At 40.7% G+C, this 20,310-nt stretch overlaps 1 protein-coding gene across 6 annotated transcripts in view; it reads left to right on the forward strand.

Annotated features, from left to right (window-relative positions):
• Positions 1-20,310, forward strand: part of LOC149312631 (FERM domain-containing protein 4A-like) — a 508,349-nt gene that overhangs the window by 332,063 nt on the left and 155,976 nt on the right. For all 6 annotated transcript variants that reach the window (XM_089525042.1, XM_089525041.1, XM_089525039.1 and 3 more), the window contains one exon: positions 8,782-8,847. In XM_089525042.1, the coding sequence (XP_089381168.1) occupies positions 8,782-8,847 (66 nt within the window). The remainder of the gene's footprint in view (positions 1-8,781; positions 8,848-20,310) is intronic.

Here is a 20,310-nt window from a genome sequence, read left to right on the forward strand (position 1 = left end):
AATACTGTAGTGAGTGCAAGAACATGATTTTAGGAAACTCCGGCCTGTTACAGACTGCCAAAATAAAGCTGCTTCGGGTCTCTTTGGAGGTATGCTGTTTAAATGATGCATGCATCCTAAGAATCCAGAAGCTGCACCAAAGCTGCACTCCAGTGCTTAGGAATGGAGTGTGGCTTTGGCGCGACCTCCAGACTCTTAGGACCCATGCATCATTTAAATAGCATACCTCCAAAGAGACCCGAAGCAGCTTTATTTTGGCAGTCTGTAACAGGCCTCCATTTTTCTTGTTTCCCTCCTTAATGCCAGAGGTTTCTCCCTTAGAGGGATATCTGATTTCTAATAATTTTGTATTCTTTTGCCAAATATTTTGTGATTAAAAAAATATGGCATTAATAAATTGCATTGTGAAAAGAATTGTTTGGGTGATAACTTTTACTGGGTCGTCATCTGAAGAGATGGAAATATTAGTAAAGAGGTAGGAATTATTAATGTATGAAAGTGAATCTCAACTCTGCTGGTTTTTTTTCTGGTAATAGCTTTCCTGTTTTATATGAGAGGTAATATGAGAGGTAATACACTATCTCAGACATACAAAAACTACAAAGTAGACTATCTTGACATTACTATTCAAACCGTTGCACACATTTGAGCTTCAGTTCTATTACGATCAGCCTTGAATATATTTTTGTATAGAGGTGGACTGGAGCGTGGTTTGCTCAAGTGCTTCATGTAAAATTGTTCATACATTACTTTGGAGTGCTGCTGTGTAATGATGTGATTGAATGTAGTTTGTTTGTTTTTTAAAAAGCAATAGCATGGTAGTCTCTCTGTACTAACTTCTCCAAGAAATAGCTGTGTTAGTCTATGGTAGTATAAAAATGAAAAAGGAACCTAACAGCACCTTCAAGACTAGCTGGTGTATATTTTAGAAAAATATAAAGGAAATATTTAGTTCATCCTAAAATATAAATCAGTCTTAAAGGTGGTGCTAGATTCCTTTTTATTCTTATACTCAAGGTATCTGCTCCCCTTTGGAGACTCCCCAGATTAAAAGCTCTGTATATTAAAAGGCACACATCAGAGAGAAAGGGCCTGAACAGACAGGCCAAAATAAAGCTGCTTTGAGTCACTTTGGAGGTATGCTGTTTAAATGACACATGCATCTTAAGAGGCCAGAAGCTGCATCAAAGCTGTGCTCCAGTCCTTAGGACTGGAGCATGGCTTTGGCGTGGCTTCCAGCCTCTTAGGACGCATGCATCATTTAAACAGCATACCTACAAAGTGACCCAAAGCAGCTTTATTTTGGCCTGTCTGTTTGGGCCCATACTTTCTAGTTTAGTCTTCCTCACATGCTATTTTTAGCCTTCACAGACTTTGTTTTGTGTCTGGAAGCACACAGCTTGAATGTAGCCACACTGCACACAAGTATGGCAGTTTCATACCTCTTTAACTGACATGTTTTCATCCTATAGAATCCTAGGAGTTGTAGATGAATGAAGTAACTTTGACTTTATTGCTACAATTTGTAGTCCTTTGGACTACAGCATTAGAGTTCTTTAATAGGGAATTCCTCTAGAAACTGCAGACTTCAGGATTGCAAAGTATGAAGCATGACAATAAAAGTGGTTTCAAGCTTTTGTAAGTATGTTAATAAATTTCACTGAAATCAATGTGTCTCCCATGTACATGTATGATAGTAATAAGAAGCCTATGGCTTATATCTAAGAAAGTGCAGGAGCTTGTTGTGTAATAAACCTTTTTGTTGCTAATAGTAATTGACATGAGCCTATAAGGTCTTAATGACAGATAACCAAAGGTGAATGAAGTACAATAAAATATGGGAGTTAGAATACTCCTTTCATTCTGTACTCTTGTTTCTTCTCATTATCTGTTTCAATTAAGGCTGCAGTCCTAAATATGCTTACCAGGAACAAGTCCCATTGACCACTGTAACACTTGGCCTCTGAGTAAACTTGTCTAAGATTGCCCTGTTAACAGGTCCATGAATTTTCTGTGGATGTCACAGTTTGAAGATCTGCCCTCCACCCAGAGAGCTGGAGCAGTATTAATAGCTGGCATTTATACAGTGCACTTTTGAGTGATGAGAAGTTTCAAACCTATTATCTCGGTAATTTTCACAATAACGTTATAAGTTAATCAGTATGGTCGGCCATCTGTATCCATGGATTCTGAATATGAATTTTTCATCCACTGATTAAAACCATCCTCAGCTTGAAATATATACATATATTTTTTTAAAATTTCAGAAAAGCAAGCTTTGATTTTGCCAGTTTATATAAGGGACTCCATTTTACTGTGCTATTGTATATAATGAGACTTGAGCACATGTGGATTTTGGTATCCATAGGGGCAAAAGGGTCCTGGAATCAAACCCTGGCAGATATCAGAGGTCCATTTTATTATTTTCTCCATTTTGAAGGTATGAAGTTGACGGAATTGTAGGAAATTTTACCTAAGGTGAAGCTGCCTGATGAATTGATGTCTGAAGCAGAATTTGTGCTGGGGACTTTCTAGTTTGCGAGAACCAGTGTGGCATACTGGTTTGAGGATTGGACTATGACTTTGGAGACTGAGTTCATTTCTCCGCTTGGCCATGGAACCAACTGGGTGACCTTGAGCAAGTCACATGCTCTCAGCCTCAGGAGAAGGCAATGGCAAGCCTCCTCTGAACAAATCTTGTTAAGAAAACCTTATGGTAGATCAAGGCACACAACAATGACAACAATGAACTTTCTAGTTCACAAGCCACACTTCATGATTGTGGTCCTCCTCTTCTTTCTGATACCATGACTTCTTAAGGGGCCAGCAGTGATGCAGTGTTTACTATGATCAGCACTGCCTTGGAGAATAATTCCTATGAGGCGTATATTCTGTCTTAAATTCCACTTGGATGGATATTCCTGGCAGTGTCATAAGGTCCTTGGTCATTTGGGGGCTGACTGGGTAACTGAGGAGAAAAGATTTCCACTTCTCTGTTGGAACTGAACTAGTGAACTTGAACTGGGTAGTTCCCAAATGCATCTGAGGAAGTAGACTGAAGTCTACAAAAGCTCATGCTGCAAATTCTTTAAGTTAGTCTCAAAGGTGCTACATGATCTCTCTGAGCAATTCCTATTTTGTACCTAACACCATCAGCGGTGCTGCTGAGTTAGTTTTCAGAATTAGATTTCTGAGGGCATTCTATAGTCACTTCACTGTGAGGGCAATATTAGAATTTATTTTATTTATTCAGTTTATATCCTACCCTTATCCCAATCATGGATCCAAGGCATCTAAAATATGAGATATATATATTTGGGGGGGAGGAATACAATGATAAAACAGAATTTTAAAACAGTTAAACAATCATGTTAAAAGCATCAATTTAAAACAGTTTTTAAAAGGCTCTCACAATGTCATCATAATGATACTTACAACTAGAAAGCAATGTTGCTTTTAACAAGTATCTCAAAAGTAATATCCAAAGGGGAGAGTATTTTCTTAGCAAGAGTGAAAGCTTTTACAAAAAAGACTTCCCACGCCCATTTTGTCTTACATCTAATAAAGTTGCAATGTCGCGCCATTATTTTCTTCTTCTTTTTACTCCTAGGCATAGGAAAGGCTAATAAAATGTGCTTTGAAAATTATAAATCTGTCATAATAAAAATATGTTCATTTTTTGTGTGTTTGAGACATTTGGGGGGGAGGTGTTGATAATTTCACAAAGAGAAGGTTGAAATGTATTGAATATATCTATTTGTGGCTTCCAGTGCTACTTTTGAAGGTGCTTATGTATGTAAAAAGAGAGAGAACACTCCTGTGTGTTCCATATCCAAAAATTTACATAGTCCATATTTCGTTTTAGTGATCATTCAGCAAGAGGTTGACCTGTAATCAAGGTTTTGCTAAACATAGTCTGCCCATTTCCGAGAGTTCACTCAGGGCAGTTACATGGATCCGTCTCGTTCATGTTTGCAATTCCAGGCAAGATGAATGGGTCAGATACTAAGCTGTCAAAATGGTTTGTGGAGCAGTACAAAACAATTGCCCTCTTTTCTGTCTGATCCTCGGCTGAGAAATCCACTGTATAAATATTTGGGCCAGCAGTCTGTAAATGAGATTTAAAGCTTTACGTTGATGTCAGAGGTAACTAGAAAATCCTTTATTAACGCAAAGAGGCCAAGATCTGGGAGTTGCCAAGTAACTTCCTTTAAGAGGAATTTCCTTTCTGCTGGAGTGAATGAGTGCTGTGTACGTGTCATTAGTCCCAGAGACTCAGATAATGTAGATAAAGTGTATCCAGTATATAAAGTGAAATGTAGAAAAATAACTATCCCAGTATTGATGTGCATATATTTCTGTGTGAATGACCCCTAGAACAGAAATGCAGAACATGTGGATTCCCAGGTATTGCTGGATAGTAACTTCCATCATCCCTCATAATTGGCTTTGCTGACCAGGGCTGATGGGAATTGTAGTTTAACAAGTTCTGGAGCTTCACGCATTCCCAGTTCTGCTACAGGAGCTTACAGTCAAGGAGTTCTATGATATGGAAATACATTTCAAAAGTAGCTATTCAGTAGGACCACACCAATTTCACACATTGCTTGTTGCCTAAAATTAGAAAGTGCTAATGCTGGGGGAAATATACCTTCTCTGTGTATTTGTTGTGCCACCTGTGTACAGGCAGGGAAGTAATTTGTAAAGGGGTTTAATTCCAAGACTATTTGCCAAGGTGCTGCTGAGATAATCTCAGAGCTGGATTTGTGTCCTGGAAAGTTTAACTTGCGGCAGCCAAGGCAAACCCAGTGTTATTCCTAGTATTCTCTCTAACACAACAGAGATTCGGCGTTCTGGGAGTGTACTGAGTGGCCAGAGTCCATGTTCATTCAATAATAGTGTACAACAGCTTCACCCCACTGATGTCCTCCAACATTCCCAACTTTCCTATCCCGTAGGGCAAGAGGAATTGTTATCCCCAGGTCAAGGGAAGTTAATTCTTGACTGTAGAAGAGGACCATGAGATCAGGGCAGAACTAGGAGGGAAAGTAGCTCAGAGCCAAACAAGATGACACCAAATTAGGAGAAGTAGCTAATACCCCAGAGGACAGGATCAAATTTCAAAATGAACTTAATAGATTAGAAATCTGGGCCAAAACTAACAAAATGGACTTCAACAGGGAGAAATGTAAGGTACCACACTTAGGCAGGAAAAAATGAAATGCATAGATATAGGATGGGAGACACCTGGCTTAACAAGACTACATGTGAAAGGCCAATGTGATTCTAGGCTGTATTAATAGTAATCTCTAGATCAAGGGAAGTAATAGTACCACTCTATTCTGCTTTGGTCAGGCCTCACCTGGAGTACTGTGGCCAGTTCTGGGCACCACAATTCAAAAAGGATGTTGTCAAGCTGGAGCGTGGAAAACACTCCCTCAGAGTGTTGTGGAGTCTCCTTCTTTGGAGGTTTTTAAACAGAGGCTGGATAGCCATTTGTGCTTTGAGTCCTGCATGGCAGGGGGTTATATTGGATGGCCCTAGGGGGTATCTTCCAACTCTATGGTTCTATGATTCTAGTACAGGGCGGTAAATATGTGAATTGTCCATTGGATGTACATATTTTATTATAATGATTGTCTTATTTCATTATTTTAAACTGTTTGACCATATATTATTTGTAAGCCACCTAAATTTCCATATTGCAAGGAAGATAGGATTTAAATTAAATACATATAGACGCCATTTTAAATGTACTTTGCTCATACTCTGGTTGAGCCTGTTTCAAATTGCTGGTAGTCAAAGGACAGGTACAGACAGACCAAAATAAAGCTGCTTCAACTTACTTTGGAGGTATGCTGTTTAAATGACACATGCATCTTAGGAGGCCAGAAGTTGAGTCAAAGCTATGCTCCAGTCCTTAGGTCTGGAGCATCGCTTTGGCATGGCTTCCGGCCTCTTAAGATGCATGTGTCGTTTAAACAGCATACCTCCAAAGTGACCCAAAACAGCTTTATTTTGGCCTGTCTCTAAGGGCTCAAAATAAGGAAATACTCTGGTCTGATTTGGACTAAGGCAACTGAGGACCAAAACACACTGCAGAAATAATCCAGTTTGAGACTGCTTTAACTGTCCTAGCTCAGTGCTAGGACATTCTGGGAATTGTTGTTCATTGTGGCCTGAGAGCTCTCTGACAGAGACGGCTAAATGTCTCACAAAACTACAGTTTCCAGAATTCCCTAGGACTGAGACATGGCACTTAAAGCAGTCTCAAACTGGATTATTTCTGTAGTGTGTTTTGGACCTGAATTTCTAACTCAGATTAAATGGTGTAATGAGCTGGGATCATTTTGCATGATTTTTTTTAAAAAAATAACTTTCTACTTCCTTTACAATGTGAGTTTGTTTGTTTGTTTGTTTTGTATGGATAAAAAATATTGTGCCTTACTGGCTGCCCCCTTTATGCATGAATCATAATTTCAATATGGGGTTTTAATATAATTTTATATCGTGCAGTGTAGGGCCTACATAGTCAAGCTATGTTTAGCATCTTTCCCAACCTGGCATCCTCCCAATGTGTTGGGCTACAATTCCCATAATGTAGAGATAGCATGGATGATGGGGATTGTGATCCAGCATACTTGTAGGATGCAGGATTGGGGAAGGCTACTGTATAGTGTCACAAAAAAAATTCATTCATTAAACAGTATTTTGCTTTGACGGTGGGGAAAAGCCAGAGCTAATTCTTTGACTTATCCCTTGAGACATTCTGAGGGTACCAGCACAACAGAGCCATTAATGGTCCCTGGCAAGTTCATGCAAGTGTCAGGTGCAGAAGCCTCTGAGTGATATGAAAGAAAGCAGGTCACTTCTGTTCTTGCTGTGTGGAGTGGAATGTGCAGACGCAGGCACAACAGTTGTGTTTTGTTGATAGCAGAACATAGAAAGAAGTGCTGACATCCTTTCATGCGTTCACAAGCAAACCAGGAACCCAGGAATTTGCTGTGGTGCTGTAGATCATCTCTTGATAGGTTGGCCTGTCTTTTTCTGAGCTTTGCAGCAAAATTGAATAACACAATTGCAAGCTGTCTCCCTTGAAGGAGAACATATTATTGTTCTTGTGTGCCTTCAAGTCCTTTCCAGCTTATGGCAACCCAAAAATGAACCTGTCATGGGGTTTTCTTGGCAAGATTTGTTCAGAGGGGGTTTGCCAAGGCCTTCTTCTGTGGCTGAGAGAGTATGACCTGGTCAAGGTCACCAAATGGTTTACTATGGTCACTTGGGGATTTGAAGCTTGCTCTCTAGAGTTGTAGGTCATTGCTCAAGCCACTACACCCCACTGGCTCTCCAGTGTATTATTTAGAAGCTCCACATAGTTACAAAATTACAAAATTGGACTATTTAAAACTTTGGGGAAACAGAAAGGATGAAAAACCATGTAATCTTATACAGATTTATTTCTAAGGTACAAAACAGACAATCAACAATGTCACATAATGGGTTTCTGGTTTGCACCTGCTCAGGCAGTGTGAGAGAGATGGGTTGCGTTGCGTAGAAGCCTCTTAACTATTGAAAATTATGACATTATGGAGATGTTTGGTTTAGAATTTTCTTTTTTGCATTCTAGTTACATAGTGTGTTGAGGGGCATTTAAACCCCTGTGATCTGAAATTGGGAATACAAACATTGTAAGAAACATCATATAACACCACTTAACTTGTAGCTTGGGCCTCAAGATATTCTCTTGATGGTATTACAGATCCTACAAAAAGTTCCTGGGAGTCTACAATTACATTACTTTAAAATATTGTAGACCAATTCCCCAAGCCAATTTTTAACCTTCATGGTATTTTTAGATTATATGACCCCCTCCATAACAATAGTCACATCACCTCACCTTGAACTATCTTGTACCTGCGAAGTCCAATCTACCATTTTATGGAGAGCTTGTTCATCTCAGTAGTTAAGAGAGCCACATTTGTTTGCTGGATGTTTTCTTAGTGCTTTAAGATCCAAAGCTGGAAATGGTGAAGTCCTCTGAAAGCATGCATAGTGACTTACTACAAATGACAGCATCTTGAAAATGCTAATAATGTGAATGTGCAGGGTTGTGTAAATCTCTCCTTTTCTAACTTACCTAATGGGTTTACCCAAGTGCCTTGCAGAACTAACAGCATAGAAAAGGGCGAAGTAATAAATATTAACTTCCGCAGCAATCTGTTATTAAGAAACAGTGCCAAAGTGATTTGCCTGGTACAGAAGTAGTGTTGCTAATATGTCCTTTGGGCTTGGATATTACATTTTCATTTACCAATGGTTGTAAGATTCTGGGCACTGTAGTCTAAAAATAATGTTTTCAAGCATTCTTTTGCCTCTGAACTGCCAGAATTATTCTGCAGAGGATTCTGGGAATTGTAGTAACCAAAGCAACTTTTCCTTGGGAGACACTTAGTGATTAGAAAAACCATTTGTGACCTCATTTTTCTTAGGCAAAAACCCCTGGCCGTTTTGGTGCCCTCTTTTTTCCCATTGGAACAATCTCCATCCTTAGCAGTGCCAAACCCGAGGCAGCATGTGCATTCAGAAACAGCTGTGGGGGCGGTTTATTTATTTATTTTTCTCCTTCCTTCTGCTGACTAGTGCCAGGGAATGCTAAACAGTGAATGGGAAATCCTTAGCTGTGATAATATTTGGAGCAGCAAAAACTTAGCAGCAACTTGCAGCATTTGCCAAGCCTGCAAATTAACCAATCTTCTTGTTGTTTGTTTGTTGTTTTTCTAGATGACAGAGGGCCGCCGGTGTCAAGTGCACCTCCTTGATGACAGGAAGCTGGAACTCCTTGTGCAGGTAAAAAAATACATCTTCATGTTTTGGGGGCTTGTTGTGGCTTTAATTTTTTTTTGTGTGATCTGTGCAGCAAAAGAGGTCGTTAATTTAATTAATGCAATCTCCATTAGTCGACTTCCTTCTGGGTTTTGATCCTCTCTCATTTGACAAGCTAAGCAGGATCAGGTTGGATCAGTGTGTAGGCACCAGACCTAGAAAGAAAACTCCAGGATTCTGCAGGAAATTAGTGTCCCTGTGCTCCCTACATGGCTGTCTCCATCAATTGGATGTTTTATTATCATAGCAGCGTGTATTTTTCTGATGAAGAGCTGGAATTATGAATCAATTTCTCATCTCTTTTCTGAAAGCCAAGGAGAAGGCTTCAAATCCGACTGTCCTGTTTTTGTTTCAGCTGTGTTGAAAGCCCCTGCATTTTCTGTCACCCACTCTGTCTGCCTGCATTGCAGAAACTTCAGTATCCTAAAGCTTCCGTGTTAAGTAGCTGCCATGTACCATTTCTGAGATGATGGCGCTTCTCTGGGGTGGGAGAAATGACCTACATATATGTAGGCTGCATGTCAGATTGAATTTATCACACAGGCATTGAAAAGTAGGAGGTTTGTGACAGCGATGTGAGTTTAAAGCCTATTGAGTGATTGTTATTAAAGACGTTTATAACTTGCCTTTATGGGTTTTTTTAAATACTCACAGTGTATTATAACATAAAATGTAAAAATAAAAACAAATTTATGCTAAAAAGGCAATTAAAAGAGATAGGGAACTAAATTCAATTAGGCAACCCAATTCCAATTCGAATAGACCCACTGAAACAACTAGACTTACCTAAGCATTTACTTAACAAGTTCCACTGGTTCAATGAATCTGTTCCCATTAGAGCTACACTGGATTTAGCTCAGGAACAGCAGATCTGATTATCTACGTACTTGCCTGCCTGCCTATTTTAATTCCAAGAAGAACTAAAGCAGTCAAAAAATAAGAAGGCCTTTATGAGATGGTGAGAAATTAGGGGTTGGGGTTTAGGTGAATCCTTCCCTAGCGCATGAGCTCCACAGCTGTAGTGCACCCATAATGAAGACCCCATTCTTCTCATGCCTCAAACCTAGCTCTCACTGAGGTAATATCCATTTGGACCTAGTGAAATTGTCTAGGAGGAAATAACATATTTTCTCTACAAAGTAGCTTTCCAAACTGTTTTTAAAAAACGATTTATGCCTACAACTTTATGCAATGAAAACAATCCTATAAAGTTGATAATTATTACTACCATATGCAGCAGAAAGGCTGGTAATTATCAACCAGTGACCTGGTGGATGAACTGTTGAGCTGAGATTCTCATCCTTGCTGGGCAAGACTAGCTCCTCTAAAGTCTCCAAAGGGTTAATCAGAAGGGTTAGAGCATGTCTTTAAAAAAGAAAACACTGCTTAGTGCAGTTAGAAACAGGAAATGAAACACACAGTGCTTTAATTACCCATCCGGGCAGCCTGCATTCTTGGGGTGAGTAGGGTTGAATGTTAGTCTCATTCTAGTAAAAAAGGAAGAAGATGAATGGGAGCCTTTTGAAAATGATTTGAATCACAGGAAACGCATTTCGGGATTGCTTTGTGTTGTACAGATGGCTCAACAAGGTTATTTCATACAAAAAAGTTTGCAGAAAATAATTAGAAGAGAAGAAATAAAGAGATCTATGCACATTAAGGACATACTTTTAATATGCAGCATTTTTAAGCCAACATAATATTTAAGAGCTGATTTCAATGAGGAGCTAATTCAGACAATGGTTTGAGTACAGCCATAGGAACACAGTTGTGCATGTTTCCCCCTTGACCCATATGCATCTGCTCTGAAAATCCATACAGTAGGTATGACATTTATGTATGGCTGGAGATGAAAGCAGGATCACAGATACAGATCCAAAACATTTCTGTGTGCATTAATAACACCAGGCTGATAATGCACATTGCAAGGTGGTCCTGGAAATGGGGCATGCAATCTCTCCTCCCTGCCTATCCTGCTCCCAGAACTGTAGGCAGAACATAAGTGGATGGCCACTATATTCAAGGATGAGGATTGCTCAGTATTATACTCCAACCAATATCTGAAGACTGGCACTTAGCCCACACCTAACTTTGAGCTTCATCTGCACTGACCCTATATAAAGGGTTGGGGGTAGTCTTTTTGAAGCACTCTTTTTTGAAGAGTTTTTCTTGGAAACAGAGCTTATGTCTTTGAGGAGAAATAATGAACATGAGTACTATTTATAGACCTGGGAGCACAAAGAACAAAGAAATGTGATAATTATCCTTTCAAATTAATACAGCCCAAATAATGAATTCTGTCTTAGTGCCACCAAACCGTAGACTGGAATTTGTTCATGCTAATTGTGCAAATTTGTAAAACTGAAAAATTGTACTGATGTATTTATTACTCTTTTATTTTATGTTGGCTAGTGTCCAGCATTGTTATTCTGAAAATAATGCATTGCTGATGGACTCTTCAGCCTGAACTGTCAGCAAGGGAGGAATCTCACAATCCCTAGTTTCCCAAGCCATGAAGCAAGTAGGAGAAACCACAAGAACTTGGAATGAGCTTGTCTTCTGCTCTCCTAGTTGGAAAAAACAATGGGACTCTTCTAATGCACTGTTTTCCCCTATTAACAGTACAGGCAGTCCTCCACATTTGTGGCTTTGACTTTTACAGATTTGATTATTAACAGATTTGATTAATATGTTCTCTAGGAATCTCTAGGTTCTCCAGTATGACTATGTGGATAATGTCTACCAAATGTTGCACTGGAGAACCTAGAGATTCCTAGAAAGAATACTTCTGTAAGTCCTCAGGAGCAATTCTAAGGTCAGTTTCCACCCGATGATGACCACAGACTTGTTCTTGAAGACTTAGAGATTTCTAGAGAGGTATTCTCTCAAGTAAAAAAGTTGTGTTCTTATTAGCAGTTTTTCCATGGGGGTCCTGTGCCCCTAACTGCAGCAAATGTGGAGGGCCCACTGTATGTTGGGTTTAGGCTATGGTTGGATGTGCAAATCACTATTATGCCTTACACACTAGGGATATAATTCTTTACTCATTTAATTCTTGAAGGAAGCAACAAGTAATTTTAGGAATATTCTTCTTGTGAGAATGTGTTAGAAAACTGCACAGTTTTCAAAACTATTCACAATTTAGAACTAATTATGCGCAAAATTCTTATTTATTTAGCCAAGTTTGTAGTTTCCAAGCCATTTCCAATTTATGGTGACTGTAAGGTGAACCTAGCACAGGGTTCTTTTTGGCAAGATTTGTTAAGGGGTGTTTACCTTTGCCTTCCTTTGTGGCTGAAAGAGTATGACTTGCACAGGGTCACCCATAGGATTTCATGGCTGAGCAGAGATTCGAACCCTGGTTTCCAGAGTTACAGTGCAATGTACAAACCACTATACCACACTGGCCTTCTCATTTTGCAAAGTAGACAGCATTATTTACCAGAAATATTATTTTCTGTGCAGAAAATTCTGTTATTGTAGGAAAGCTGGAAGGAGCCACAAGAGCCATCTAATCCAATCACCTGCCATGCAGAATACACATTTACAACACTCCTGAAAGATGTCCATCCAAACTCTCCTTAACAACCTCCAAAGAAAGCACCCCCTCCCCTTGTCAGTCTATTCCACTGTCAAAAAATTATTACAATAAATAAAATCTTCCTAATGTTTCAATTGACTCTCTTGTAATTTGAATCCATTAGTTTGTGTTCTAGTTTTTGGGGCAGCAGAAGACAAGTTCATTCCATCTTCTACATGACCTCTCTTCAGATATTTATAAATGGCTATCATGTCATCTCTCAGTCTTCTCTTCTCCAAGTTAAACATACCCAACTCCCTAAGTCTTTCCTTATCAAGCTTCCAGATCTTTGATCATATTGGTTGCCCTTCTCTGGACTCGTTCCAGCTTGTCAATATCCTTTTCCAATTTTGGTGTCCAGAACTGGGCACAGTATTCCAGATGAGGTCTGACCAAAGCAGAATAGAGTGGCACTACTATTTTCCTATCCTTCCATTAATGCTGCCTCAAGGTGCATTAGCTTTTTTGACTGTTGCATCACACTATTGACTCATGTGGTCTGCTAAGACCCTAGATCTTTTTTCAACCAGGTATCACTCATCCTACATTTGTGCATTTCATTTTCCCTGCCTAGATGTAGTACCTTACATTTATCTCTGGTGAAAATAATGTTGCTAGTTTTGCTGCAGCTCTCTAATCTGTCAAGGTCATTTTTAATTCTGATCCTGTCCACCAGGGTTCAAATCCCGGCTCAGCCATGAAACCCACTGGGTGGCCTTCAGCAAGTCACACTCTCTCACTCTCAGAGGATGGCAATGGCAAACTCCTTCTAAAGAAATCTGACAAGAAAACCCCATGATAGCCATAAATCACAAATTACTTGAAGGCACACAACAGTTACATGCACACCTTTAGGGTACTTGAACAAGTTTGCAAGATACCCCTGACCACTTGGAATAGGTCTGCTGGACAGCTCTGTGAAGATGCAATGCTGACAGCAAAAAATAATATCTTTGCTGCCCGTGCTGCCACAGAGTAGGCCTTCAAATAAGAACTAGCCTATGTTCTTTGAATCTTCCGCCAACTTCACTCTAGTCACCATCTCACTCACTTCATGACCATCAACTCCCTAGAGCACCAGGGAGCTGCTCAGGAGTGATTGTGTCCACCACTCTGGCCATTTCCCCATTCCAAAGGATGTCCAGAGCTTAAACAGAATCACCTTCCAAGGTGACAGGAAACGCCACAAGACCCATCAAGAATCTATCCAGATCTATCAGCCTCCTGGGGCAGAGCATCCTAATCAGTCCCCCACCTCTGCATAGATACCAAGTCCCAGTGAGTCTAAACCTGACCAGATAATGATCTGTCCATGACAACAGAACAATGGCAATTTCCTCAACACCAAGCTCATCATCACCCCACCCAGCACAAAAAACAAGGTCCAGAGTGCACCCAACAGCATGAGTAGGGCCAAATACCACTTGGGACAGACCCATGGTTGTCATGAGGCCATGAAGTCCTGAACCACTTCTGCAAGGGCAGTCTCAACATGGATGTTGAAGTCTCATAGTATTAATAGTGCAGCAGGGTGGACAGCACACCAACAGAATCCATAGTCTGTCCCAGCTACCCACTTCTAAATAAACAAATTCAAAACCAGTAAACTGTGGGAGGAGGCATCTGTTCAGGGGGATGGGATCACAATAGACCACTGCAGTTCCACCTTCCTGCCCCCCCCCCCTTTGCCGGTCTCATCTGGTTTTGCATAGAGAATCCTGGTTGAGCAAAGCTGGGAGAGATTACCACCCTACAGCCTCATCCAACCTGTCTCTATAGTACATGCCTGGTCAGCTTGTTCATCCAGGATCAAGTCCTGAATGGAAGCTGTTTTACCATTCACTGACCTAGCATTCGGCAATAGCATTTTCAACTCAAGGGGGGCTATCCATGCTGTTTGGGCTGAGAGACTGTATGGGGACAAGCACCTCTTCCTTGATGTTTCAAATGTCTCCTTCCCTGTATCTCCCTCTGCCCTGAATGACTCCAATGGCTGCTCCTTGAACCTGTGTATCCCCTCCCTCCTCTGGAAAACATATCCTTCCTATATTAGGCCTATATTAGGACAGTGGCTATTTTAAAAAGTAGAATAAACAGACAGGTGGATAATAAAAACAGGAATGCTCAACATGGGTAACTTGTCTCTGCCAGGCAAAAGGACAAGGCTTTGCCCTCTATACCCAGTGCAAGCTGCTTGTGCCAGGGCCTCAGTCTTGTAAGGAGACAAGTCCACTAAGGAAGCAGATGTCCAAGGCAGCAGCAGAAAGAGCAGCTTCTTTCTCCCTACAGCCTCGTGACAGTCTCTGTGGACCTCTGTTTGTCTGCTGGATTTTCAGTCCAGAAGACTGGAATTACAGTGTTAAGGGAAGGAAACCCCATGTCTTGCATTTCTGTTTACTATGTGAAGGAAACTTGTCGTTTACAAAGATTTTCATACCTGGCATAAATGTGACTCAAACGTCACTGAAATGTCCTGAAAAGGTGGCGAACATCACTCCTTTCTTTGTGTCTCTGATTCATTCCTGGGGACCAGATTTCCTATGAACGCAAAGTTTGCATTCATAGGAAATATGCACCCCTTGCAACAATTTAGGGATGCTAGAGGGAGTCACATTTCCATGACAGTTAAGAAAGCGTACCTGGCATTCAGACACGTGCACGTCAGCCACCTTTTCAGGACATTTCAGCCACGTTTGAGCCACGTTTATGCAAAGTATGAAAATCTTAATAACATCTATAGAAAATTCCAATTGTGGTTTTAGCAAATGTCGTCAAGTCTGCAGGATAAATTCTGTTGGGTCATGCAGCTAGAGTAGATCTATTGAATCCAGTGGCTCTCCCTCCTTACTCCAACTGCCATTGTTCTGACCTCTGAGGAGGAGAAGAGCAGCCAGGCACAGCTCCATCATGCTTGGCCCAGGGGCTGGTGAGAGGCCCTTCCTCCATGTTGCAACTTCCATTGCTCTGGTCTCCAAGGGGGAAGGAGCAGCCAGCATCTACTGGACTGGGTCCTCTGCCCCACTGCCATCTACTTTTGTGTCTTTGTGTTTCCTCCTTTAAGTCTGAAAGCAGGGAGCTGTCAAATTAATGATTTGTAAGCCCTTCTGGAATCTCTTATGACTGGAAAGTAGAATAGAAATACTTTAAATAAATAAATAAATAAATGAGTTGTTAAATAAGGAATCATAAATGAATCCCATTTGTTCAGTGGGCTTGCTTTATTTGGGAATAATAATAATAGGATTCAGCCTAGAGTTACCTTCATTCCCTAACACTATGATCTCACCCTGATCAGCCAACCCTCCCCATAGTTGTTTTTTTCCCCGAGCAACACATATTAAACGCAATCACTGGTATGACGTAACCTGTAATTTGGCCCAGAGTCCTGTCTGGAGTCCATGCACTTGATACGAAGTACAATTAGTTAATTGCTTTGTGATTTAAAGGGACAGAATTTGCCTGCTTACTGGCTTCCAGAAATTTTTAGCCCAGTTTTATACACAAAAAAGGTCAAAGCAAAATATAAAAAGCATAAAAACAGTAATCTACACTTAAAATGATATTTATGACAGATTAAAAACAAGAGCAAAACAAAAATACAAGTCAAAGAATCAAAGTTTTATTACCGCTTATGGCCAATGACCTTTGCATAAAACAACAGTACAGTGCATACAATAATACATACAAAATACATACAAAATTCAAACATGAACAAAAATACAATGCTACATCTCTGTGTTTGGAGGGCAGAAAATGCACCTGAAAAGCATGTTGGTTTTTTTTGTTTTGTTTTTAAATGGAGTGTGGCTTGGATTGCTCTAAAATACTGCCAAAGCATGCAAACATATTCATGATGAGGCTGATTGTGAGAAGACAGTTATGATAGAAGTAAGTAACAAATAAAAAAGAGCTTACAATAGATTATCTGAGCACCTGAGCAGACTCTGCTTTATTATTTAAATGACAGATATGCATATCAGCAAACTGAACACTGGTTCAAGTGGCAATATGGCATATATATAATAGGAGGTGACTGCCTGTCTCTTTTTAAAAAATCATTACATTTCAGTGTTCATGTGGATTCATTAATTCAGCACAGTGCTAGTAATTTGAAAGCAATAATAGAATCATAGAGTTGGAAGAGACCGCAAGGGCCATCCAGTCCAACTCCCTGCCATGCAGGAAATCTAAATCAAAGCATCCCTGATAGATGGCCATCCAGCCTCTGCTTAAAGATCTCCAAGGAAGGAGACTCCACTACACTTCGAGGGAGTGTGTTCCACTGTTGAACAGCCCTTACTGTCAGGAAGCTCCTCCTAATGTTGAGGTGGAATCTCTTTTCCTGGAGCTTGCATCCATTGCTCCGGGTCCTAGTCTCTGGAGCAGCAGAAAACAAGCTTGCTCCCTCCTCAATATGACATCCCTTCAAATATTTAAACAGGGCTATCATATTACCTCTTAACCTTCTCTTCTCCAGACTAAACATCCCCAGCTCCCTGAGTCTTTCCTCATAGGGCATGGTTTCCAGACCCTTAACCATTTTAGTCGCCCTCCTTTGGACATGCTCTAGTTTCTCAATGTCCTTTTTGAATTATGGTGCCCAGAACTGGACACAATATTCCAGGTGGAGCCTGACCAGAGCATGTTTTTTAAATCATTCCAGGGATTGGAGATTTCTTAGTAATGTCACAGAGAACCAGCCTATCAGCATCACACACTTTCTGCTTCTAACTTGCAGGCCCAGTTTTTCTGAGAGCTTGAACCAGGAAAGGGGTATAGGGACACAAGGAGGTCCCTGAGAAACCAGAAACTTGGACATCTGAACTGAACACAGTGAGGGTGCCTCCTCTCAAGTAGCCCTACTGTCAAGGGTGTGTCTTGGCCTAAGTAGGGCAGGCCTTCATTTTGAAATGGCAGAGCTTGGACCTTGAGCAGATGCTCGATGTTCTAAAATATTTGCCTTTACCCTCCCACTGCATTTCTTTCCCCATTTTTGTAAATGTGTACATTATGCACAAACCCAGTGCAATGCTGTGTTTTTCTGTCTTGCCTTTTTTCACTGGATGTTTCCACCCTTTGCATTTCAGCTTGATAAGTATTCAGTTTATAGCATTGTATTTTGACTGTGATTAGTTAATCCTTTCCAGACAGTGAACCTCTTGTCTTAATGCTGTAGGAGGCAGAATTGATTTATTCTAAATAATTTCCCTGGTTTGGACTCTACGGCCTGGTACATACGGGCCCTTACTGATGCCCTCGTCACGTGCTAGGTTTGCCTGGGGGTGGAGCACCCACATGCCCTGCAACCCTAGCATGTGACAAGGGCGTAACAATGGCGGCACCCTGTATACACGGCACGGCCATTGTTACTTAAGCGCCAAGCGGCGCTTACATAATGCGTGCTCCAGTGGCTCACTTGTTACACCACCACCATGGCTTGAAAAGAACCCGCTTTTTGCGGGTTCTTTCTCCGTTGGTGGGAAGCCGCACAGTTTGGTGGCTGCGGCTTCCCTCCGGTGGAAAAAGAGGCACCGGCAGGCCCCCCTTTTTGGGCAGTCTGTCCCATGCCTTTGTTTGCTTTAGTTATTTTATTATTTCTTCTTGCCATTACCATTAGGCCTTTGCACATAAAAAGGCTGATTGGTGACCAACTTTCTCCTTCTCTTTATCTAACAGTTATGCATAAGTGGTGTTTCATTTCTTTCATGTCAGATTTATAATCACTTCTTTGTGTGTATCTGTAAGATGAATCACCAACATTTTATACCGTTGTCTTTGCTTCTGCCATGGGTGTCAGGTCTTGTTATGAGCATTGCTATTTTAACATGTAAGCTTTTAAATCCCTCTGCTTGGAAAAATTTTAAAAACTGCACACGCAATGTCTGCAGCAAACAAATTTCTTCAGGAGTTGAATAAAAAAATTAATTTAGTAAAATCATCTGGGGAAAGTATGTGTCATAGGTTTACTTATTTCATTTGGACTGGATTAAGGTTTAATCACATGTCTGGTAGAAACAGGCATTTGGGTGGAGTCGCAGAAACTTCTCTGTACATGATATGAGCCTGCCCTCATAGGTCCCATGTCCACCATACATACAAACAAGAAGAGATTGAGAGAGAAGGAGGGCATATGAATGCAAATTATTCTCAACTTTATTAGTCATAACAGTAAAAAAAAAAAAAGTAGATGTTGCAAAACTGCTTTATTCATAGGTGTAGGTGCTGTGTTGGTAGCAAACAAGTGCTAGCCAGTAGGAATCTTCCACTGATTTTTCTCCCTTTCCTTACTATGCTGCTACATTACAAAACTAATTATTCAAAGTTCACCTTAAGTCGAATTTAGACTGGCAGCTGCTAGTCCCAGCTGCTGTGAGGTGAAACCCATTAAAATTATCAACACCCAGAGATGCTGATAATCCAAATGTCCAAACATTTCTTGAACATTCTTGGGGAATTTCTTTTTGACATTTCTTGTGTTCTTACTAAAGTCCCTGGGTTCATTATGGAAATGTGAGGTGGACTCATGTGTTGACATTATTTCTTCCAAGCAGCCTCTCCCACATTATAGAGCTCCTCTGTCCCCTGTTTTATTGGGAAGATGAGGATGATGAAACAGGCAGGAAGATAACTAGAATGTAAGTGGTACGAGACTTCCAGTGGCCATGACTGAGCAACTCAACACTGTAAAGGAAACAGTTGAGTCTTTAGATACCTCACTGTGACCAGCTTACAAGACACTTAAGGGATAAATTTGCTCATATCCATCCTGACATGGATGCTACTGCTGGAGCTTTTCCTATGACAGCATTAAGAAAGCCATCTAGTCTGGTTGTCTGAGTTCAGTTTAAGTTACTACAGCCTCAGTATGTAGATAGTGTCCTTCAAAGAGTCCAGCTGACTTCATAAGTAAATGACTTTTGCCCATCTTGGTTAATTACAGCTTTGTTGTTGTTGTTAACTGCCTTCATGTCAATCTCAATCCATAGCAACATTATGGATGAGACATCTCCAGGTCCCACTGTCCTCTACTGCTCTGTCCAGGCCCTGAAAACCCATATTCGTGGTCTCTTTAATAAAGTCCATCCATCTAGCCTATGACCTTCCTCTCTTTCTACTTCCCTCCACCTTTCCTAACATTATTGTCTTTTCCAACAATTCATGCCTTCCCATGATGTGCAGGGATGTAGCCAGGATTTTTAGGAAGGGGGGGTCCAGACTAAGTGCCACCATCATAATGGGGCTTGGGCGTGGCAGCGCAGCAACACACACCATTCATTTTTCTAATGGAAGGGGGGGTCCAGACCCCAAGAACCCCCCCCCTTGGCTACGTCCCTGTGATGTGTCCAAAATATGACAGTCTAGTCTTGTCATCTTGGCTTCTAGGGATATTTCTGGCTTGATCTGCTCTAGGACCCATTTGTTTGTCCTTTTGGCTGTCCATGGAATCCTCAGCACTTTTTTCCAGCACCACATCTCAGATTAGTTGATTTTCCTCCGATCTTCTTTCTTGACTGTCCAGCTCTCACATTCATACATGGTAATAGGGAATACAATGGCTTGTATGATTCTGACTTTTGTGCTGAGTTGTATGTCTTTGCATTTTAGGTTCTCTGTGGTCATTACTTTTGTTTTTTTCATGTTCAACAGTAAGTCTGCCTTTGCACTTTCTTCTTTGATCTTCCTTAGTAGTTGTTCCAGGTCTGTGGGGTTCTCTGCTAGTATTATGGTGTTGTCAGCATATCTCAGATATTGTTGATCTTTTTCCTCCTATTTTCACTCCTCCCTCTTCCACGTCCAAGCCAACTTTCTTTACAATATGTTCTGCATATAAGTTGAATTGGTAGGGT

The sequence above is a fragment of the Sceloporus occidentalis genome, unplaced genomic scaffold (genome assembly GCF_023333645.1).
Source record: "Sceloporus occidentalis isolate IW3139 unplaced genomic scaffold, rSceOcc1.0.p SCAF_5, whole genome shotgun sequence".
Lineage (NCBI taxonomy): Eukaryota > Metazoa > Chordata > Lepidosauria > Squamata > Phrynosomatidae > Sceloporus > Sceloporus occidentalis.